General features: G+C 49.9%; 1 protein-coding gene across 3 annotated transcripts in view; it reads left to right on the top strand.

The window, feature by feature from the left end:
- Positions 1–24,345, top strand: part of DENND3 (DENN domain containing 3) — a 94,076-nt gene that overhangs the window by 56,554 nt on the left and 13,177 nt on the right. For all 3 annotated transcript variants that reach the window (XR_010317842.1, XM_064268130.1, XM_010588521.3), the window contains exons 13-20: positions 957–1,478; positions 8,247–8,506; positions 9,868–10,038; positions 11,389–11,518; positions 15,128–15,229; positions 17,781–17,920; positions 20,560–20,720; positions 23,231–23,364. Coding sequence is in view for 2 of the 3 variants with exons in the window: in XM_064268130.1 (XP_064124200.1) it covers positions 957–1,478; positions 8,247–8,506; positions 9,868–10,038; positions 11,389–11,518; positions 15,128–15,229; positions 17,781–17,920; positions 20,560–20,720; positions 23,231–23,364 (1,620 nt within the window). In the remaining variant the exon portion in view is untranslated. The remainder of the gene's footprint in view (positions 1–956; positions 1,479–8,246; positions 8,507–9,867; positions 10,039–11,388; positions 11,519–15,127; positions 15,230–17,780; positions 17,921–20,559; positions 20,721–23,230; positions 23,365–24,345) is intronic.

A 24,345-nucleotide genomic window follows, 5' to 3' on the forward strand; every position in this document is an offset into this window, starting at 1 on the left:
GGGAGGAGACCTGGGTTCAAGTCCTGGCAGGTGCACCTCATTTGCAGCCACCACTTGTCCCTATGATGCTGAACAGATTTCAGCAGAGCTTCCAGACTAAGACAAACTAGGAAGAAAGGCCTGGTGATCTCCTGAAAATCAGCCAGTAAAAACGCTGTGGACCACAGTAGCCCAGTCCACAACAATGACAAGGAGGGTGTGAGACCGGGCAGCCTTTTGTTCCCTTGTGCATGGGGCTGCCGTGGGTCAGGGGCCAACTGGATGGCAGCTAAAGGACCAGTAACAACATCAGAATTTACCACTGTTGCCATTTAAAAGCGCACCGTTCAGTGACATCAGGTACGCCCACAGTGTGGTGAATGTGCCAACTGTCAGCTGCCTGGCTGCAGAACGTTTTCATTGCCCCAAAAAGAAAGCAGACTGCCACATCTTAGCACAACATAGAAAACCCTATTCACAAATGGGATTTCACCCACAGGTATAATCCAGAACTGCCCCACCCTCCCCAAACCTCTAATCTACTGTGTGTCTCTGTAACGTGCCTGTTGTGGATGTTTATATAAACGAGGTCCTGCGATATGGGGCCTTTGTGTCTGGCTGCTTCACTTAGCACAATGACTAGAGGGTTCTCGCTTTATTTGGCAACCCAGGGCATGAACAAGGAGCCTGATGGCGCAGTGGTTAAGGGCTTGGCTGCTAACCAAGAGGTCAGCAGTTCAAACCCACTAGCTGCCCCGTGGGAGAAAGATGTGGCAGTCTGCTTCTGTGAAGATTTTCAGCCTTGGAAACCCTATGGGGCAGTTCTACTCTGTCCTGTAGGGTCATTATGAGTCGGAATCGACTCAGTGGCAATGGGTTAGGACATGAACAACACACGGACCTCAGTAAAAGGAGGTGAGAGGTGCCGGTGTTTATTTTTAAGCTTTGTGCTAATTTTTTTTTCCTTAATTTTTTAGCTGAGGATGTGGCCCCTAAATCAATCTATACATTCGAGATTCCAGAAGTACACTTTCCGCTGGTGACTCAGTGTGTACAAACTTACTACGCTGACTTTGTCGACCTCCTGAGCAAAGCCATGAGCTTTCTGGGCCCCGACAACTCGGTGCTTCTGGCCTGCTACTTCTACCTCCGCGGATTCATTCACTTGGTGCAAGGCAAGCTGCTGTACGCCCTCCTGGACTTCCAGAATCTATACAAGACTGACATAAGGATTTTCCCCGCCGACCTTGTCAAGAGGACTGTGGCGTTGATGTCTGCCCCCGAGCTTGCCCAGGTCGAGCGGACCCCCGAGCTGAAAAGGCTCATCAAGGAAGTTGTGGACAAGCCCAGGGAGGTGGCCAAGGCTGACGACCACGTGAAGAACTTCGAGCTCCCCAAGAAACACATGCAGCTGGATGACTTCGTGAAGAGGGTTCAGGAGTCAGGGATCGTGAAGGACACCCACATCATACACCGCCTGTTTGACGCATTGACTGTAGGTAAGGGGACAGGACGCCCAGGCCTGATCATGTCACTTAAATACACTAGTCAGCAGGTAGGTGAGACTGCCCCCTGCAGGACAGACGCGGCAGCATGTTGATGTAGGTACTCTCTGTTCCTACGTGGTGCAATAATTTAATTACAGTCTATCCTCGTCAATCACGGATTCCGTATCTGCTACTTCACCTGCTCGCCAAAATCTGTTGGTAGTCCCCAGATCAGTACTGGCAGCGCCTTTGTGGTCACTCACGGACGTGCTGGGAGCAGCACGATGTCTGAGTCACCCCGCACACATGCTTCCCCTGAGGCTGAGCAAGCCAGTGCTCTGCCTTCTTGTTTCAGCTCGCATGCGGCAAACAGGTGCCTTTTTTGTGGGATGTTTAGTGCCATGCTTTTCACTCTTCTGCGCTCTTTGTTGGTGGTTTCGCTGTTTCAAAATGGCCCCCAGGCGTAGTGCTAAAGTGCCGCCTGGTGTCCCTGAGCACAGAAGGCGGCGTTGAGCTTTATGGAGGAAATATGGTAGGTAAGCTTCGTTCAGGTGTGAATTATAGTGCTGTTGGACATGAGTTCAGTGTTAATCAACAAGGTGTATTAAACAAGGTGTCTTTAAACGAAATACACATGAGGCTAGGTTATGTATGGGTCAGCTGACAAGAATGTTGTGACTAGAGGCTCACGGGAACCTAGCCCTACATTTCCGCTGGAGCAACTGCTTGGCATTTATGCATTCAGTTACTGGTGACTTCGTAACACGTGACTCCTGTGAGTGACGAGATCAACTGCTCTTCATTGGCCCCAGCTGATTAACCGGAAGATGGTCCAATCAGTCCAGCTGTCTTTGGTCACCTCTGTGTGTCCAGCTGTCTTTGGTCACCTCTGTGTGCTGTGCTTTGGAGGTACAGGGACGAGAGGACCCAGCTTCCCCTTCAGCAGGATAGGTGGCATCTCTTGGGCAGTCAGCACCACCTTGGCAGTGGTGGGTGTCAGGGTAGCATAGAGGTGTGAGTTCCTTCTGGCCCAGAAGAGGGGACACAAGAGGGACTCGTAGACAGCACTCGAGTAGCAGCACTTGGGTGTGTGTATGGCTGCAGGTGTACTTGTAGTCCTGGGTGTCCACATGGTGGTATGTACGGCCATGAGTGTGTGCGTGGTCCTGGGTGTGCGTGTGGTCCTGGGTGTGCATGTGGTCCTGGGTGTGCGTGTGGTCCTGGGTGTACGTGCATGGTCCTGGGTGTGCATGTGGTCCTGGGTGTGCGTGTGGTCCTGGGTGTGTGTGTAGTCCTGGGTATACATGCATGGTCCTGGGTGTGCGTGTGGTCCTGGGTGTGCATGTGGTCCTGGGTGTGCGTGTGGTCCTGGGTGTGCATGTGGTCCTGCGTGTGCGTGTGGTCCTGGGTGTGAGTGTGGTCCTGGGTATGTGTGTAGTCCTGGGCGTACATGCAGGGTCCTGGGTGTGCGTGTGGTCCTGGGTGTGTGTGTAGTCCTGGGTGTACATGCATGGTCCTGGTGTGTGTGTGGTCCCGGGGTGTGCAAGGTCACCCTGGGTGTGTCATGCTCCTGGGTGTGTGTGTGGTCCCGGGATGTTCGAGGCTGTCCTGGGTGTGCGTGCATGCTCCTGGGTGTGTGTGTGGTCGTGGGTATACATGCATGGTCCTGAGTGTGAGTGTGTTCCTGGGTATGTGTGTAGTCCTGGGCGTACATGCAGGGTCCTGGGTGTGCATGTGGTCCTGGGTGTGTGTGTAGTCCTGGGTGTACATGCATGGTCCTGGTGTGTGTGTGGTCCCGGGATGTGCAAGGTCACCCTGGGTGTGTCATGCTCCTGGGTGTGTGTGGTCCCGGGATGTTTGAGGCTGTCCTGGGTGTGCGTGCATGCTCCTGGGTGTGTGTGTGGTCCTGGGTATACATGCATGGTCCTGGGTGTGCGTGTGGTCCTGGGTGTGTGTAGTCTTGGGTGTACATGCATGCTCCTGGGTGTGTGCATGGTCCTGGGTGTGTGAGGTCGCCCAGGGTATGTGCATAGCTGTGGGGGTGTGCCCACCGATTCCCTCTGGAGCCCTGGCAGGATCACAGGCCAGTCTGGTGGGTGCTGTCCCTACATATAACAGGTTTTCTTAGTCTCTGCTCTCTCCCTGGGGGTGCTTTGAGGTCTTCAGCCCGACTGCCACAGACCAGAGTCGTCCTGTCATGTGCAGCCCTGCGCTGCCCTCTGTCGGTGAGAACCGGTATTGCAGGTTCTCGGATACCCACTCTGCCCTTGGCGGCTCTAGGACTTCCTGTGGCCCAAAGTGAGCGGATTTGTCCTGGGATGAGGCTGGACAGCCTCAGAAGCTCTGTGGATGCTAACGTTTATTAAGCCATTGCTTTGCAGTTTCTCTCCCATTTGTCTCGCTTGTTTTCTGATTTCTTTTTAACTAAACATCCTGTTATGTGGTGTTCAATGACAAAAGCTTCTGATTAGAACGCGAGCACTCTGAACCATCAGGAAGTGTAGACCAGGTGCCAGGAAGCAGGCAGCCACCCTGAATGGCATTTCTCAAACGGAAGATGGCGCCAGTGGCAATTGTGTGAGGCTGGCAGGGAGCTGATGCCCTCTGCTGCTTGGGCGCAGGGGATCCCAAAGACCCAGCCTTCCAGGGGTCAGCAGGTACCACCCCCCTAGGTGCACCCAGCCACCCTCAATCTTCGCCCTCTTCACTGACTTCGGTCTTAAAAATTGCACACGTGTATGTTTGTTGTCGTCGTCAGTTGCCTCCGAGTTGGCTCCGACTCACGGTGACCTGGTGTAAAACATTGGTCAGTCTGGAGCCATCCCCACAATCGTTGGTGTGTGTGAGTCCAACAAGTGTGTAACAGGTGTGTGTTTATCATATACACTTGTTATTGTGTGTTTCTTCTCTAAATAGTGACTTAGGTTTTTACAAAATGTTTACGTAACATACCAGACCTCGTGGCGCAGCGGTTAAGCACTCGGCTGCTAACCAAAAGGCTGGCAGTTCAAATCCACCAGGCACTCCTTGGAAACACTATGGGGCAATTCTACCGTGTCCTACAGGGTTGCTATGAGTCAGAATTGACCCGATGACAGTGTTTTTTTTTTTGCACGATCATTGTAAACAAATAAGGAAATAAACCAAAAAAAACAAACCGGTTGCCGTCAAGTTGATTCTGACTCATAGCAACCTTGAAGGACAGAGCAGAGCTGCCCCATCGGGTTTCTAAGGAGCGCCTGGTGGATTTGAACCACTGGCCTCTTGGTTAGCAGCTATAGCTCTTAACCACTACACCATCGGGGTTTCCAATAAATAGAGAGAAGCAAAAAGAAAAAAAGGAACTTCCAATCCTGCCACCTGTTGGAGATTTTGATGTAAACATTCAACGTCTGTGCCTTGCTGAGACAGGGAAGGTGGTGGGGGACAGTGGCGGGGGAAGCGACGGTGATCACAAAGCCTGACTTTCCTTTAATCCGTCTTCATACCAGCAACGTCGGCAGCTCTTATTTAGAATTCATGTGTAAAAGTTAAGAAATGCCCTTCTCCTGAGCCTGTCAGGGCACCGACCACCTTCACACAGCCGTCCCCTAAGATTGCTGCAGGGACCACTTGGCTGCTCCAGGTAGCAGAAGTGTGGCTGTGATGTCAGATTCCCAGCTAACTGTCGGTGTCGACCCTTGTTATGGAGACCAGAGTGGGGACACAGCCATGCTGAGGCCACGCCTTCTGGCCATTTCAGATCCTGGCCAGGCAGAGACAACAAAGACAAAATTCTTACCCTCCTGGAGTGGGGCACACACCTAACACGCAGCAGCTCAGGGGCTGGGTGGGGGCGTCTGCCCGGGCCCAGGGCTGCTCTGCCACTTACTGGCCTGTCGGCAGGGTGCTTGCCTCTCTGTGCCTCAGTTTCCTGGTTTGTGCCTGAGCCTAGTAATAGTGCGTACCTGCCAAGGTGGCTGCGGGGATTAAATGTGGCTGTGTGTGTAGTGTGTCTGACGGTTCTCAGTATATAGCAGTGTTGTGAAAGGCAGTAGTGCCGTGGTGCAAGCGTGTTTGTAGCACAGTGGCCATCCAGTACAGGATGACCTCTCAGGGAAAGCTGCACATAGAGATGTTCCACCTGGGGTTTTGAAGGGTGAGTAAGAGTTTTCTGGTCTGAGCACTCAGAACGAGTGTATATAGAGGCACGTGACAACATGGCTTGTTTAAACCAAAACCTGTAGCCACTGAGTCGATTTCGACTCATAGTGACCCTGTAGGATGAATAGAACTGTCCCGAAGCGTTTTTCAAGGCTCTAATCTTTACAGAAGCAGACTGCCTCATCTTTCTCCTGTGGAATGGCTGGTGAGTTTGAATCGCTGACCTTTTGGTTGGCAGCCAAGCCCTTTAACCGCTGTGCCACAAGGGCAGCTTTTATGGCCTGTTAAGTAGTTATACAATGGTAGTAGTAGCATCAGGACCTAACTTCAGAGGGGATAATGAGAACATCAGCCTGAGGCTGGTGCCTGTGGGGCGGAGGTCAGACGTGCCTCCTCTCTCCAACCTGTTGTCCAGTTCTGACACCAGCCGTCCCTCCCACGGCTCGCTCTGCATCTCTGCTGAGTTCGATAATTCCTTGCAATGGCCGCACAGAGCTCACGGGCTGTACTCACGATTATGGGGCTTATTAGGGAAGTAGCAGTTACAATTCAGGATCAGAATCAACTTGGAAGTAACAGGAATGACTCAGGGTATAGTTCTTCAATGAAGACATTTTCTCAGCTGTGCCCACAGGCAGGCCTCTTTCTGGGCCCGCAGCCATTGGCCTTCATTCTCAGCTCTCGTCCCTCAGCCCTCGCTCCTGGCTCTCAGCTCTTGTTCTTGGCCTGGCCTCTGTCCTGCTTGGTTAAGTGTTACAGAGCTCATAGGTCTGCTGATAAGTGCTTGGAGGCACCCCACTCCACCAGGAAGCCTCCTGCCTGAAGGGGCTCAGCTCTCTCGCTCCATGGGTCCACATGCTCACTGTAGCTGCCTTGCTCTGTGGGCCAGGAAGCCCACCATGCTATCTTGTGCTGGCCTCCTGGTTCTGCTGCTGCCATCTTTCTGCCACCGTCTTTGCCATGCTTGCTGCTGCTTCTTGCTGTTGCCACCCTGTCTTGCACTGTCTCCAGTGTTACAGTTCCTTCTCTTATCTCCTGGGTCTAGGAGGTTCTCAGCGCAGGGACTCCAGGTTCAAAGGACACACACTGCCCCTGGCTCTTCTTCTTGATGTAGTAAGGTCCTCCCTCGACCTCTGGGATTGACTCATTTTAAGCCTAGCAGGATGGCAAAATTGATTAATCCCCTCTTTAGGGTTCCATAAAACTTATTTAGAGCCCTGGGTGGTGCAGTGGTTAAGAGATTGGATGCTAACCAAAAGATTGGCAGTTGGAATCCACCAGTCGCTCCTTGGAAATCCTAAGGGACGGTTCTGCTCTGTTTTACACAGTTGTTATGAGTTAGAATCGACTTGATGGCAATGGTTAGGTTTTTATACCTTATTTGCATAGTCCCGCCCCCACAAGAGTTCCATGTACCTTACTGGCATTAGCAGGTTGTCCAGTCCCGTTGGTGGGCCACAAGTACCTTATTTGCATAGTCCCACTCAATTTGTGGGAGTTACGAGACCATGCTCGAAGGGCCATATAATCGTTCTCAGCACTGCGGGGGCCAACTTGGTCTGACAGGTACTGCGGCGTGAAGAGGAGGGTGAAAGGATCAGAGGGGCCCAGGCCCAGGGGATTTGGGGCTGACACGGACGAGCAGCCCTGACATGTTTGAAGGAGGGAGGAGTAGACACTGCTTGCATTTTAGAAAAGTCATTCTGGTTGCAGAGTGACTTGGGCCAGGCAGCTCTGAAGGCAGGAATGTTCGGGAGCTTCTTCCTGTACGGGTGTGATGGGGCTCTCCGGTGACAGAGGACAGAGCAACAGACAGGTTGAGGCCACAGGAGAGGGCAGAGCCTAACTCAGTAGGAGGCAGGGAGGAGAGCAGGTGTAGCGACATGCTAAGGGAGTGAGAATTGGCAGGGCTTGGTGACACAGAGTGGGACGGAACTGTCTCCATCTCATGGTGGAGGGACCAGGCTTGTCCGGCGGGTCGTCTGGACTCACAGCTGAGCAGCGTGGAGCTGGGCTTCAGACTGGGGCACCTCTCTCATTCCAAAACCCACAAATATCGGACCTTTGGAAAGGTTGTTCCCCAATTAAGATGATCTTGGTTGCAAACAATAAAAGGACTCTATTTGCTCATGTAACTGAAGAGAACAAAGGTAGGTCTTGCTGGCTCCAGGCGAGGCTTGATCCAGTGGCTCGGCGGTACACCAAGCATCTGGTTTCTTTGCTTTAGCTGTATCGTAGGACTAGGTCCCTGTGGTCTGCCCCATTCCAGTGATGGCAGATGCCTTGGCCTGCCTCCACCAGAAATGAGTGTCCATGTCTCTGTGTTCCCACTGGAAGTCTTAAGAGTTACAGTGACTACCTGGTCTAGGTCACATGGCCATCACTGGGGTCAGGGGCTAGAAAGGGCTGATGGGCTCAGCCATGATTGTGTGCCCCACCCTGGACACCTGCAGTGCTGGGGAGTGGAAGCGCCTGGGAAGACCAAGTACAAATGTCCTCCTGGGTATCGTAGGTCCAGGTGGACGTCCACTGCTTTGCCCAGGTAACGTACGATTTTTTAAGGTAAGCAAAGGCCCTTGACGCACAGCTTGCGGATGTGGTTATAAGAAACCTCTCTTTTCTTCTTACAAAACTCAGGGCACCAGAAACAGATCGACCCGGAAACCTTCAGGGATTTCTACAATTGCTGGAAGGAGGCGGAGGTGGAGGCGCAGGAGGTCAGCCTGCCTTCATCGGTGATGGAGCACCTGGATAAAAACGAGTGTGTCTACAAGCTGTCGAGCTCTGTCAAGACAAACCATGGCGTTGGCAAGATTGCCATGACCCAGAAGCGTCTATTCCTTCTCACGGAAGGGAGACCTGGTTATGTGGAGATCTCCACCTTCAGAAACATTGAGGTGAGTGGGCCATGGGCGGCCAGCTCTGGAACTGGCCAGCCTTTAGGAGGGAGGGCGGCTGGAGTGGACACCTGGACTCTTCTGGCTGTGGACCCTCTGAGAGGCACTTACCTTCCCATGCCTCAGTTTCCTCATCCGTAGAATAAGCAGTAGTTAAAGCTTTCAGCTACTAACCAAAAGGTTGGCGGTTCAAACCCACCAGCTGCCCTTGGGAGAAAAGACCTGATGATCTGCTCCCATAATGATTACAGCCTAGGAAACCCTGTGGGAAAGTTCTGCTGTGTCACATGGGGTCACTCTGAGTCAGAATCAATGTCACACAACAACAACATATTTTAAAGGTAGTCATTTCCCCCACTGAGGAGATCTGATTCGCCTTATACCTCATATTTATTTTCCCAAATTTAAGAGGAATATAAGAAGCATGTTAGATATGCTAGCATTTTGCATAATCAACAATCGAATATTCAGGGACACAGGACAGGGCTAACCCCACAGCTGCAACCCAGGGTAAGTGGGGACCAGTGAACCGCTGGTCCGTTTTCCTTCGGTTTGGTTCCCACACCTGCTCTGCCAGGCTGCCTCCTGGAATTCCGAAGAAAGAGGAATATTGAAGGCTGTGAAAGATGAATTATCTTAGCACTGCGGAAGAATCCAGCTGGGTGGGCCTGTGTTGATGGGTTACTCACAGGTCACACTCCTGGCCCCCAGGACTCCCCCATGGCTCCCAAATGCCTGGCCTGCAGCCCCTGGCTTGGCTTTTACCCGCTTCTGAAGAGAGGTCACTTTCTTCACTCCTGGACTCTCCTCCTGAGGGACCAGCACTAGCCCAAGGGCCATGTCCTGCTTTGTCCTCACTCCCCACCCCAACTGCCCAACTCTGGGCCATTCCCAGGGGCTCTTGTCTGGACCCTCTGGGGCAGGCCCCCACCTTTCAGGGTGTCGGTTTGCTTCTTCACCTTTTGTGTTAGGACGTGAGCCTGAGTGCCCCCTTCCAGACCGTTCTGTCACCTTCTGGACCCCTCCACCCCTTCCAGCTCTGAGGTCTGAGACTCCCTCGGGAGACACTGCCTTTCGCATGTGCTAACAAACTCCTGTTTAGTCTCAGATACTCCTTTGCCTTTTTCTCTGATCAGTCCAAATGTTTTTTGTGTGTGATGTTATGCAACATTACTCTCTCTGTCTCTGTAGGAAGTCAGGAGTACTTTGTGTGTGATGTTACTCAACCTTTCTCTCTCTCTCCAGGAAGTCAGAAGTACTTTGTGTGTGATGTTACTCAACCTTTCTCTCTCTCTCCAGGAAGTCAGAAGTACTTTGTGTGTGATGTTACTCAAACTTGTTCTCTCTTTCTGCCTCTGTAGGAAGTCAGAAGTACCACAGTAGCTTTCCTGCTCCTGAGAATTCCCACTTTGAAAATTAAAATGGTGTCCAAAAAAGAAGTCTTTGAAGCTAACCTTAAAACCGAGTGTGACCTTTGGCAACTGATGGTGAAGGAGATGTGGGCTGGAAAGAAGCTGGCGGACGACCACAAGGTCTGAGAACCGGTGGTGGCTTTGCTTTTTTGTCGTAACCCAAGGCTTGTCTTATTATACATGTGTTCTTATAATAATAATACAATAATAACAAAGCTGTTAAAACTCAGAGGACCTCGGACTTGGGCCTGTAAGTAGAGTGAGAGTTGGTCTCCTCACAGGCGTTGGAGATGGTGTGGTTTGTGTGTCCCTGTGAAAGGCCTGTGGCCTTGGGCATGCTGTGATGAGCAAGCTCAGAGGCAGGAGAGCGGAGTTGGGGAGCCGTGGGCTGCCATGGGGCCATCTCCCACCTTGCCTTCGTCCTTCTTTGACATCCCGGGGATTAGAAGACAGGAGCTGGGCAGGTTGACTGTCCATCTGGCTGGTGTGCACTGGGCATTTCAGGCACACCTGTCTTGAGTGACTCTTCACTCTAACTTCACAGGATGAAGGTTATGGCAGAGGGCAGGGCCTCGGATTCCTTCTACAGGTGATGCTTATATCCTAGCGATTTGAGAACCTTAGTTTACTTTGGGCCACACTGACGGCTTTGACTACAGCAAATTAAGATTTCATAGTCAGCAGACAAAGTTAATAGGTGGGGGACATGCATTGTCTGAATGGCAAAGTAAGACAGGAGCCCCCTTAGAAGAATGGGCAAAGACTCAGAGTAGGTTAGTCACGCGGGGTGACAACAGGGGTTATCTGCAGTCCTGCTAAGCATCAGAGAATTCCAGGCGAAGTCCACACCCAGTCCCGTGGGCAGAGGTTAGAAAGAACAGACTGTCCAGGGGCAGAGGAGGTGCTGTTTATGATGGTATGTTCCCAATGACTGAAGAAATTCAAGGTCAGGAATATGGGCGTGGGAGATGGGAGTAGGCCCTTCCTAAGAGTCCAAAGTTCTATAACCTAAGGACTAGCCATCTGGGCTTACTGCCCAGGGCCCTTCCATTTCTTTATTGTACATCGGTATAGCCAAACCGGGGCCAGTGGGCAGCTTTGGTAAATACAGCTTTACTGGAAGACAGCCGTGCCTGTTTGTTTGTATGATGTCCACAACAGTTTTCATGCTACAATGGCAGGGTGGAGTAGTTGCAGCAGAGACCATGTGGCCTCCAAAGCCTGAAGTATTTACTGCCTGGCTGTTACAGAGAAAGCTTGCTGACCCCTGGGATAAATGATTAACATTTGTCTTAACTGAGCTAGAGAAAAAAAAAATATGTGACGTCAAATCCAAATTGATCATTCATTTAAACTCTTCATGTTGTTTTGAGAAAACATCTTTACGTTATTGTTTTGTGCAGTGTGATCGTGTCTTTAAGTGATTGTAGGGAGCTGTGTTGTGTTGAATTTATTTTGCTTCTCTCTTAGGACCCTCAGTACATCCAGCAGGCGCTGACAAACGTGCTGCTGATGGACGCTGTCGTCGGCACGCTGCAGTCCTCCAACGCCATCTACGCCGCCTCCAAGTTGTCTTATTTTGATAAGATGAAGAATGAAAGTAAGACAAGCCCGTATTTGACCTAGCCACTCTGTCTCGAATAAGGCTTTAGTGATTTTATCTGGCTGGCATTTGTTTTATCAAGTAGACCAATCCCTAGTTCCTTGGATTCTTTTTTTGAAAAGATTTTTTAAGTCTAGGAAATAGCATAACTTTAGCTACTTTTATTTGAATTTTGTTTCAATTTTTAAATGATTCCCTAAACCAATTGTCTCATGATTTGCATAAAAGAAGGGAAGACTGCAAAGCCGAGAAAGCCCAGCCTGTTACTGTCGAGTGGATTCCGGAGCGCGGTGCCTCCCGTGTTGCAGAGTAGAACTGAGCTTCGTATGATTTTCTTGGCTGTAATGTTTTTTTTAAAATTGTACTTTAGATGCAGGTTTACAGAGCAAACTAGCTTCTCGTTAAACAGTCAGTACACGTATTGTTTTCTGACACTGGTCAGCAATGCCACGCCCCCTTCTCGACCGTGGGTTTCCATTACCAGCTTTCCTGTCCCCTCCTGCCTTCTAGTCCTTGCCCCTGGGCTGGTGTGCCCCTTTGGTCTCCTTTTGTTTTATGGGCCGGTCTTAATTGGCTGTAATCTTTATGGAAGCAGATCGCCAGGCCTTTCTTCCACGTCACTGCTGAGCGGGTTTGTGTTTGCATGCAAGCCGTTTGCATCACCCAGGGACCTTGACGAATGCACAGGGGACAACTTGTTGCTATTAACGTAACTACACGCACAGTTAACATAATTATGTTAAGTGAAACCAACAGTGCAAAGTTATGAAACAGAGTACCAAAGTAGAGACTTTTTTTTAATGACACTTATTTTTGCTTGTAGCACCGTTTTTTTTCCTTTTAAATTTTTATTCTGTTTTGTTGAGAATATTCAGCAGCTCCTACCTGTCCAGTTCGGTGACATTGATCACATTCCTTGAGTTGTACGCCCTTCTCACCCTCTTTTTCTGAGCTCTTCCTCCCCCAGCAATGTAAACGAAGGTTTCTACCTCATCTTTCCAGTTGCTGTTGTCAATTTTGATCCCATATAGATAGTCCTAAAAGAGCATAATGCTCAAGGTAGACCTTTTTTTAATAGTTAAGCTAGACGTTGTTCAGTTTTAATGAGACTTCAGGGGATATTTTTGGTTTAAGGTTTAAAGATTATCTCAGGGCAATAGTTTCAGGGGTTCATCAACCCCCCATGGCTCCAGAAAGTCTAGAGTCCATGAAAATTTGAAATTCTGTTCTGTGTTCTCCCCTTTTTGATCAGGATTCTTCTATGTTATTTTGTTTTTTTAACATTGCCTCAGAATTAGGAAAAACAAACTTGTTACGTGTTTATTCATTTTGGCACAAATTGCTGTCTCTGTGACATCTGTCACATACTGACACCTGATGCTTAGGGCCCCAGCATCCCCTCTCCCAGGTCCCTCAAGCCACAGTCACAGAGGAATGGTCAGGGGCCTTGCGCTGCCACCAAGCCTGCTGGAGGGATAGGGAGAAGTCCTTTTCTAACAGCCACAGGACCAGAAAATGATTGATCTGTCTTTTTTTTTCCCCCTTAAGTAGGAACAACATCAAATAAATACCACACTTGAGCTGTTTACATCACTCCTAACTCAGGCCTAATCTTTGTCAGGAGTTTATAAAAAAGCCTCCGACTTGTCTGTAAACGGATTACAGTCTCCCTGGTAACACCCAGCAGATGACAGGTCACCTCAGTCATTGCCCACCCTCTCTGCTCATGGCAACATGGGGATCCTCTAAGCTCAGGGCCACAAAACACACGCAAGTTCCTGAGCCCGGGAACAAGTCCAGAAATATTTTCCCGACATAGTGGTTAAGTGCTACAGCTGCTAGGTCGGCAGTTCGAATCTGCCAGGCGCACCTTGGAAACTCTATGGGGCGGTTCTACTCTGTCCTATAGGGTCGCTATGAGTCGGAATCGACTCGATGGCACTGGGTTTGGTTTTTGGTTTGGTTTTAAGCTTAACGAGGTGAAGAGACCCAACACGTGGCCCTGGGCTTCAGTTAAGTTTGTGGCCTCATTTACGATGGAAGGTCTAAAGAGACACACAATTCAGTGATAATCTGAGACTGAATTCAGAGCAGCAGGTGTTGGCAGAGAGGCAGATTGGCGTCCTGGGGAGACCCGGTTGACCTCCCACGGCTTGGGCCATCCTCAGTAGACCACAGAACGTCTGTGCGTTTCAGTTTTTTCATTGCTTTAACAAATGGGAATGATAGTACCAGCCTCCTCCGAGTGTTGTGAGGCGTGAGTGAGACCAGGGAAGACAAACACTTGGCAAGTATGTAACAAAGAGCCCCTTAGATGGCTGAGCACAGGGATTGCCTGACGGGGCTTCGAAGGTGCCCTGCAGGAAGCAATTCAGCAGACCAGGGTGGTCCTGGAGACTTCGGAGGAGAGGTAGCTTTGGGCCTTGCAATAGTGAGAAAGGAGAGCATAAGATTATCTTCCTGGGCCAGGTTCTCAACCAGCAGCCATTCTGCACCCCCTTTGCCCCCAGGGAGGAGATTTGCCAATATCTGGAGACAGTTTTGGTTGTCACAACTCGAGGGTGTGATGAGCATCTAAGGAGCCCTGGTGGTGCAAAAGTTAAATGGTTGGCTGCTAACCGAAAGGTTGGCGGTTTGAACCCCCCCAGCAACTCCATGGGAGAAAGACCTGGCAATCTGCTCCTGTAGATTACAAAAAATCCCAAACCTGTTGCCATCAAGTCAATTCCAGCTTAGTCTAGGAAACCCTAAAGGGCAGTTATGCTCTGTCATATGGGGTTAGTATGAGTCAGAATGGACTTGACAGCACCCAACAACACAACACTAATGTTTAGTGGCTAGAGGCCAGGGGTGCTGCTGAACACCCTATAGTGCACAGGACAGCACCCCCCGCCCCCCCCCCGCCCCCCCGCCAAACAAAGGATTGATTATCTCAGCCAAATTGTCAGTCACGCCAGGTTTGAGAAACTGTGCTCATGGATTGATTCTCTTGGCTTTTGTGTTGGGGATTTTTAGTTATTGAGAAGTATTTAAATCTCTCTCTGCTGGTTGAGTGTGGCTAGAGGTCAGATTACATAGTTTAGCAGCTGAGAACAGAGGTGGATTCAGACCAAAGCGAAGCCTTTGACAGTGTTCTTCCTCTTCCGTCCTTTTCGCAAGTTTGCAGAACAGGTAAGGGCAAGAGAGAGGGCACCTGGGTAAGCGCGGTTTTGCTTTGATGCCTGGTTTCAAAGAGAGCTTCCGCTTCACAAATTTTGAAGTTTTACCTAAAAACTAATGTCCTAAAAAAAAGCAGAAATTATGAGGTGATTGGGTAAAATCAATTTCATCATACCTAGCAAACTAATAGGAGCCCTGGTGGTGCAATGGCTAAGCGCTCGGCTGTTAACCTAAAGGTCGGCTGTTCGAACCCATCAGCCACTCCTCGGGAGAAAGATGTGGCAGTCTTTTTCCATAAAGTTAAAAAAAAATAATTTTTTTATTAAAGATTACAGCCTTGGAAACCCTATGGGGCAGTTCCCTGTCCTACAGGGTCGCTGTGAGTCGGAATCGACTTGACGACACACGACAACCAGAGTAAACTAATACTCAAAGTTTGCCTTTCAGTGTCTGTCCCGATAACCACCTCAGAAGCACTGAAGCACAAAATCAACCCTTCAGCTGGAGAAACTTCACCACAAGCCATTGACGTCTTGTTGTACACGCCAGGTAAGGGAGCTCTGCTTGGCGTTTCCTGCGTTGTTTTTTTTTTTTTTTTTTTAACCATCTGAGAAGTTTAGACTTGTGTTCGAGGCCAGCCCTGAGGTGAGAGAGTAACGGGGACAGGGTGCTTTTCTGCTTTTCGAGGTGAAACCCCGAGTGGTGGGGAGGAAGCCGCTGCGGCCTCTCTGTGAACCCACCTCGTGGTTCGGGCAGAGCCTGGGAGGGATTAGGCGCTGGGGCAGGAGCTCGAGCCTGTGACGTCCCCTCAGCAGCACTAGCCCCCTACGTTCACGTTTACGGCAATTTAGAGTTCACCAAGCACGTTCGCGCACCTGATTTCCCTCGAAGTTACTTAATGTGATGAAATGACTTCCCCTCAGGTGCTTATTTTCCTACAAGCTGTGCAGACAGCTTACGTTGACTGATGTGAACATATTACAACGTGATTGTCTGGTTCCTGCAGCTCCGTAGTCTTCGTTCTGTACAGAAATTTCCTAGCTCCCTACCAGCTGCGTTAGGATGATGAAACGAGAAAGAAATTGGTGCTGGCAAGCGTCTGAGTGTAAACAAAGATCCCCGCCGCCTTGTAGGCTTAGGACTGTCAGGAACCCTTTAATTCCGACTTGTACAGTATTGTGGCGGGAAGCGTCACATTGAAGGTTCTGTAGAGTTGGAAAACAAAGGCACTTAATTCTAGACAGAAAAAGAATTCTAAAATCCAGTGACTTTGTTTCCAGTTCATCTGTTTCTGAAGTAACTGGCAGTAAGTATCACTGATGAGAGGAGGAGTCCTGGTGGCGCAGTGGTGAAACGCTCAGCTGCTAATCAAAAGGTTGGCTGTTCGAACCCACCAGCTGCTCCGTGGGAGAGATATGGCAGTCTGCTTCCATAAAGATGACAAGCTTGGAAACTCTATGGAGCTGTCCTCCTCTGTCCTACAGGGTCGCTATGAATCGGAATCCACTCAGTGGGTTTGGTTAGGTTTTGGTATCACTGACGTTTCTTGTCTCTCGCCCTCTTGATGTTTTACGATTTCCCACAGCTGTCTGACAATTCGCAGACATGGAGATTTGCATTTCAGTGGGTACAGAGAGGCTCTGCAGTAAAACACTTTGTAAGAGAGTTTTTATCTCAGTGAATGTCACAGAAGCCCAGTGAAGCCAGCCAGCTCTTGTGAAAGAGAAGTGAGCCTGGTCACGTTTCGTCCTGCTCGGGAGCATAATCACGGCTCTGGGTTTACTTTACTAGATTTCTTTTCTGTTTTGGCTTAAAAAAATTTTTTTTTGTATTTAAAAAAATTTTTAGTGTATATAAATTCAAAAATTTTATACACAACTCGTTTTGTGACATTAGTTTCAATCCCTGCGTTGTCAGCACTCTCCCCCTTTCCCTTTTCACTCTGGGTTCTCCGTGTCCCTTCATCCAGTTCTCCTGTCCCTTCCTGCCTGCTCGTCTTTGCTTTTGGGCAGGGGTTCCCCATTTAGTCTCATGTACTTGACTGAACTAAGAAGGATGTTGAGGTATACACAGAGAACACATGCTATTTCCACAGTTTCCACACATACAATTCAGTGACGTTGTTCACATTCTTCAAGTTGTGCAACCATCCTCACCCTCCTTTTCTGGGTTGTTCTTCCCCCAGTAATGTAAACTCACTGGCCACCAAGGTTCCTATCTAAGCTTTTGAGTTGGTGTTTTCAGTACGATCCCATATAGATAGATTTTAAAAGAGCACAATGCTCAAGGCAGACATTCTTTACGAGTTAAGCTAAACTGTTGTTGGGTTTTAAGAAGACTTCAGGGGATACTTTTGGTTTAAGGCTTAAAGATTATCTCCGGGCAATAGTTTCAGGGGTTCATGCAGCCTTCACGGCTCCAGAAAGTCTGTAGTCCATGGGAATTTGAAATTCTGTTCTGCATTTTCCCCTTTTGATCAGGATTCTTCTATAGCCTCTTAGATCAGAATGTTCAGAAATGGTAGCCAGGCACCATCCAGTTCTGGTCTCATAGCACAGAAGGAACTTGTTCATGGTAGTTCACTAGAATTCTTAACACCACAGGCCAGGGCTTTCTCATCATGGCATCTGAATAAACCAAGTATTTTTAGATCCAAGTGATTAGCTTCACCGTTTCCCTTAAAACTGACTGGCCTCTTTTAATCAGGATGGACTAGGTGATTCAAACCAACTGGTTGGACAGATAGGAAGTACTAAAGTAGTGGACTTAAACCTCAGCAGATCCATGATTAGCCTAGTGAATGGACTAAATGGTCCATTTGGAAAAAAGATTTTTAGGCTCCTTAAAAACAGAAACATCCAGCCCAGCTACAAGTTGTCACAGCTGCTTCTGTGCCTGTCTGGGTGGTTGTCTGATGGGAGCCAGGTGGCGCACAGACTCTGAGCTCCATGAGGGCGGGTCAGTCTGCTTCTGCTCGCCGCTGTATGTCCAGCACCTAGCACCGTGCCTGGTGCTGAGCAGGCACCCAGCCCCCACGCCTCACCTGCTGACGTGCTGAAAGGGGCTCCTTTGAACATTTTGGGGTTGCTTTCCTCTTTAGGGCATCTTGACCCAGCAGAAAAAACTGCAGACGCTCACCCCAAATTATGGTGTGCTTTGAGTGAAGGCAAGGTGGTTGTGTTCGATGCCTCCTCGTGGACGGTCCACCAGCACTGCTTCAAAGTGGGCGCGTCTAAACTGGTGAGTACCCGGAATGCCACGAAATCCCTACCATCTCAAGAGCTTCCGGATCGAGGAGGGACTTTTGAAAAGTGAGCCGGGCAGCCTGCATACGACAGTGGGACCCATGTCCCTGCCACTCCATAGCAGCACGCAGCTTCTGCAAGGGGGAGGTTTTAATTTTCATCCTGAGCCTTTACCTTAAATGTCTGTCCCATCCTTACTCTTTTCTCCTTTCTTCCTCCCTTGTTTCTTTGTTCCTGACTTAGAACTGGCTACGGCTTATCACTACCACTTACAGACTATTCCGTACGTTCACTTAAGCTGCACGCTTCACTTTTACTGTTACCTCAGGTCTTTTTTCTTTGCTCTTTAAGTCTGTGACTCCAGGGTGGCTGTACCGTCCCACATTTAAATTGCATTTATACTTTAAAATAGTTTCACATCTACGCATCTGTCTGGTGGGCTTCATCCTGGTCAAGACACCACACAGACAGATGTGAAAGAAGCCACGGTCTCTGGGGTCTCACTAGGGGGAGATCCCTATGCCCTGCTGCCTTTTACCTGATAGAAGGAATTGTTTCACGTTCAAGGTGAAAACAGTGGTCTCGGGAAGTCTACCTACCAGAGGATTAGGCATTACTTAGTATCAGTTTTGATGGCTCTGTGATGTCATTTAAAAGTACTGTGACAATTGGACCCAGAGTACATGCTTTTCAAAACTGCTGTCAAACAGAAAGACTTCAGATACTAAGGCTGAAGGGGTGCGGCTCCCTCCTAGATGCCTGGGGGGCCAACTGTACATGTTAGCAAGACAGTAAGAAATGGGTAAACCTCTTCCCCTGTGTACTCAAATGATGAGTCTCTAGTGACTAACAGGATCCTGACACAGTAAATCAGAATAGTTACCTAAGTCTAATAATGCTTTCTTTCGACCCACCCTATACCCTCCAAAAAATACCCGAGGAGAAATTTTATAGTTCTTATTCTAAATTTAACTATTTTCTGCTTGTTCTTGGTTATAAGAACTTTTTAACGATAGAATAACATTTCAAATCCTGCTTAAAATAAAATCTAAAGGCTGTATTTTGTAGCAGTCTCGCTGCCCTCCAGTCAGGCCAGGATTAAAACATTAAGTTACCCCAGTTATGTGAAGAAATCTTCCTGTTACCTTCACAGAAATATTTTGTACCATTCAATGAGAAAGAAGCTTGGGTAATTATCTCAGGAAAATGCTGCTTCCTGTGAAATGTGAAGTTCTAAGTCGTTTGTCTAAGACATCTTCTGGCCCCTATAAAAGAGACATTTTATTAAAATTATACCAATCCTCAGGTAGGTGCCAAAAGGGAAATGCTTTTTTAAAATGAGCAATTCTGAAATTAGCAAGTAACCAGCCTTTTCTAAATTATAAGGATATTTTTTGGTAAAACTAATCAATTCTTTTAAAAGCTTTCTTCTGACTTAAAACCAAAAACACCCATTGCCGTCAAGTCGATTCCGACTCATAGCGACCCCACAGGACAGAGTAGAACTGCCCTGTAGAGTTTCCAAGGAGCGCCTGGTGGATTCAAACTACCAACCTTTTGGTTAGCAGCCGTAGCACTTAACCACTAGGCCACCAGGGTTTCCAAAGATAGATAAGTAGCAATAATTAGCCACCACTGAAAATGACTACATCCAGTGTTACAGTGAAAACTTCCAGAGCTGGAGCTCAAGGGGGCTGCCTTGTTTTTCTGGGTCTCACCACTTTTCTGCCCTTCACAGGGCTCGGTCTCACCACTTTTCTACCTTTCACAGGGCTCGGTCTCACCACTTTTCTACCTTTCACAGGGCTCGGTCTCACCACTTTTCTGCCCTTCACAGGGCTCGGTCTCACCACTTTTCTGCCCTTCACAGGGCTCGGTCTCACCACTTTTCTGCCCTTCACAGGGCTCGGTCTCACCACTTTTCTGCCCTTCACAGGGCTCGGTCTCACCACTTTTCTGCCTTTCACAGGGCTCGGTCTCACCACTTTTCTGCCCTTCACAGGGCTCGGTCTCACCACTTTTCTGCCCTTCACAGGGCTCGGTCTCACCACTTTTCTGCCTTTCACAGGGCTCGGTCTCACCACTTTTCTGCCTTTCACAGGGCTCGGTCTCACCACTTTTCTATCACTTATTTTAGTGGAAAATGTTTGAGCTTTCCTTCTCTGACAGTTTCCGCCTTACACAGGTTCCAGCTTTTGCCCCTCTCCAGTGTAATCTGACTTTTACCCTCTGAAATCTGTATTTGAGGTACTGAGGCATTTTTACACCTCTCAGTAAATCGTTGCCTCCATCCTGATGAAGACAATCATAAACAGGGAATGAGGCAGGGGGCTAACTTTCTTTGTCCGACACCAGCTCAGGGGGTTGAAGGTGAGACAATGCAGACCTCGCCGCCCTACCGATGTGTTTGGATTGATGGAGATGAGCAGGCAGACACACCTGTGTTTGTCTGTGTGGCTGTTATAGCTCTTAAATGTTTTAATCCCTAATTTCTAATTTCAGAAAGTCTAAAAATAGTCCCTGGCTGTTGGCTCTGCTAAGCCAGAGGCTCTGAGAATGCTCTCTCCGGCTCCCGGGCACGCTGACTGTGTTGCCTGCTGTTAACGCGTTTCTCACGTTTCTCCGGCCCCCTAGAACTGCATGGTGATGGCCGAGCAGAGCCAGGTGTGGATCGGCTCTGAAGACTCGGTCATCTATATCATCAACGTCCACAGCATGTCCTGCAACAAGCAGCTGACCGACCACCGCACCAGTGTCGTGGACTTGATTGTGCAGGATGGAGAGAAGACGCCCAGGTAACCAGCTGGCTCTTGGACTCCCGTGCCTCGAGGGCTGGCCAGGCAAAGAGGGGGCTGCGGGGCTGGGACAGGAGTCAGGTGACACTGCTCTTCTGTAAGACCAGCTCCGGGGTGGGCACAATGGTAGGTAGGTGGCTAGTGGGCTCCGCCTTCTGCTGAGAACATTACAGGGAGCGGCTGGGCCTGCGGCACTAAAGGGCTGGACTCCTCCGGAGGGAGCGACTGATTATGTTCTCTGATTTTTCCCCTGACGTCAGGAATTGGGATTTGTGTGAGATCTGGTTTTTCACGTTGGCTCAATTTTTTCCATATTGTTATACCTCTTCCTGCCCCCCAAGTTTTTTTAAAGTTGCTTGCAGGTCAGCAGCCTGTAAACCGCCACCCGGCCCTCAGGGCACATCCACCACCAGGCTTTCCTGGTTGACTCTGGAAAGCTCCATTTCAACTGGCTTTCTTGGACATTTCCTGTAGGTTGTAGTTTTGAGCCCCAGAAACCCTCATTTTAAACCCGTTCCGTTGATTTTCCCCCTGAAAGCACTGTGCTGGGCACTCCAGTCCCGCCCCACCCCACCCTGGTAACAGTAGGCATTAGAATCCCCTAAAAGCGAGAATAAAATCAGTCGCCATTGAGTGGACCCTGACTCATAGCAATCCCATGTGTGTCAGAGTAGAACTGTGCTCCACAGGGTTTTCAGTGGCTGATTTTTTGGCAAGTAGATTGCCAGGCCTTTCTTCCAAGGTGGCCTGGATGAACTCAAACCACCAACCTTTTGGTTAGCAGCCAAGTATGTTAACTGTTCACACCGGCCAAAGGTGGGAACAGCCCCCCTAAAATGGTCTGTGCTTGTCCACCCCCTTCCCACCTCTAGCCCCATCCTGCCTGGGGTCAAACCATTGTGGAAAAGTGAGACTGGGACCCAACTTCCTGATTGGGCCCATGAGGAGCCTCCAGCAGGAGCGTGAGGGGCCATCTGAAGCCACACGGACTCAAGCTGGTCTGCCCTGCAGACTTGTCCTTCCATAACCTCACCCCTCAGAGAGGGGGAATGGGGGCCTGGCTCTTCCTTGTGAGATTCACACCCACTGGGGGAGCTTGCTGGTCAGGGAACCTTCCCCGGCCCTTCCAAACTTCCCCACAGGCAAGCCACAGCTGTTTCCCACCTTGCTTCCTGCTCCATCTGCCCACTTACCACTTCCCCGCAAGCTACGTACTGGCCTCCTCACAGTCTCCTCATCTGCAGTAAGGATGTCGGCTCCCCAGGCTGAAGGGACCCCCTCGCAACTATGGCCTTGAGATCACTTTAAACCTGAAACAAAAATACCCCCTTTAGCCAAACAATAGTTTAGCTTAACTAGTGAAGAATGTCTGCCTTGAGTATTGTGCTCTTTTAAGATTTTAACCGCACAGGATCCTATTGACAAGAGTAACCTGAAAGACGAGACAGGAAGCTTAGGGGGCAGTGAGTTTATGTTAATCGGGGAGGAGCCACTCAGAAAAAGGGGTGAGATGGTTACACAGCTCAAAGAATGTCATCAGTACCTGTAGGAAATGTTGAATTGGTACATGTTCTGCTGTGTATATTGTCGACAACAAATTAAATTAAAAAGAAAAATGTCAGCTCTGGAGGCTGTCTGCTCCCTGCTGGGTGCTTGTGCTGAGAACAGGGCCTGGTGTACTTAGGCTGGAGAGCAAGAAGGGGCCTCCCTTTTCCTTGGTGGCATACCCACGGTCACCTCCTTTGTAAGGGCAGGCCCTCCTGGGGCCCAGCTGGCCCTTGTTCCAACGCAGGCCCACTCTGCTTCCTGCCCCTTTTACCCTAAAGCGGGGCGTGGGGACTGTAGGTACAACCCTGAAATTAAGGCGGCTCAGGAACAAGGGTTGTGTGTGCAGTTCCTGGCATCCACAGCCCCCGCCGTCTCCGTGGGTGGAGGGTGGTCTTGATGACTAAACCGGATCGTCGGAGAGGAGATCTGTTTCCACTAGCCCCTGCGTAAGCTGGATGGCCCACTACCGATGCTAGATTTTAGACAGCAGTCACATTACGGTCCTGTTCACCTAACGGTGATGGGAGGCACCTCCCTCCTGTGAAACCAGTGTTTCCCTGCTGCACCGGCTGTGCTCTGAGGGGACTTTTATTGTAACTAGGGTCCCTGGGTGGTGCGGATGGTTAACGTGCTCAGCTGCTAACCGGAAGGTTAGAGGTTCGAGTCCATCTTGAGGTGCCCTGGAAGAAAGGCCTGGTGATCTACTTCCTGAATCACCCACAGAAAATCCTGTGGAGAAAACCACCCAATGGTACACAGTTCTGCTAACACACGGCTCTGACGACTGGTTCTCACTGTAGCGAAGTCCTGCTCTGCCGCACTGATGGGGGTTTTCCATAGTGCTCACTCCCCGTGTTGTGGGTGCCTTATCTAGTGCCGACTTTGTCCTTGCCTGGACTAAATGGGTGCTGTGTTTTCACGGGCCACAGCTAACTGTGTGTGTGGTGTGCTCGCATCCCCAGCGAGGTGTACTCGTGCAGCCGGGACGGGATGGTGCTGGCGTGGAACGTGAGCACGCTGCGGGTCACCAGCAGGTTCCAGCTGCCGGGCCACACCCTGACGTCTGCCAGACTCCACCAGGGCCGCCTGTGGTGCTGTAAGTCCTCGGCCTACCTCGGCCACAGTGGGAATGGGCCAGCTCCCCGCTCAGGGAAAAGGAAACTCGGTGTCAGGATGTCCCAGGGCTGCTGCCACAACACACCACCAAGCAGGCTAGAGAACAGGAATTGGAGGCTGGGAGGCCGAATCAGGGTGTCGGCAGGGGTTGTGCTGTCTGTCTGTCCGCAGCCTCAGGCATCCTTGGCTTCTGGATGGGCTCTCAGATGATGTCTCCGCTTCTGTAAGACCTCACTCAGAGGGGTCAGGACTAGGATGCGCCCTGCTCAGGTGTGATGTAACTGATGTCGTCTAAGAAAAACCTCTTCCCCAGACAAGGTCACAGGACTTGGACAGTTTCTGGGGGCACAGTTCAATCCAGAACACCGAGTTTGAGCTAAAAGCCCATTTTCGCCTCCTTTACACATTTCCAGTTCCTGTTTTTCAACTCTGGTTTCTTTTCCATGTCCTCCAGTGCTCTTTTTGCACCTGAATTTGCCGCTTGTCCGGGACCCCACACTCCCCTAGCCACGGCCGGCTCGTTACTGCCTGCCCTCTCCCACCCCTGGCGGTGAACCCAGCTCAGATGCCCCAAGCCATCACTGCCCTGAGCCCTGCCACTTACATGGGAAGCTGGGTGAGGTGTACCTCCTCTGCTGTTCCCACACACGCTGCGGCAGCGCATCTGTGGCCCCCAGCCGGGTGTGGCGGAGACGCAGACACTGACTAGTCATGTGCTCTGTTTCTGAACGTCACACAGCACAGGGGTGGTCTGCACTTTGAAGTCGGCCCAGGTATATGCCAGATAAGATGGGTCGTGGTTGTGAGAACATTTCCAAGCTGAAGCATATTTTTATACTCAGTAAAATGCACAAAACAGAAGTATAGGGTTGGTTGGGTTTTGACACAGGAGGACCCTTCCATTCCTAGTATCCGGCAAGTTTTAAGCCATAAATGGTTGAACTTTATCAAATGCTTTTTT

Source organism: Loxodonta africana, chromosome 14, assembly GCF_030014295.1.
Source record: "Loxodonta africana isolate mLoxAfr1 chromosome 14, mLoxAfr1.hap2, whole genome shotgun sequence".
Lineage (NCBI taxonomy): Eukaryota > Metazoa > Chordata > Mammalia > Proboscidea > Elephantidae > Loxodonta > Loxodonta africana.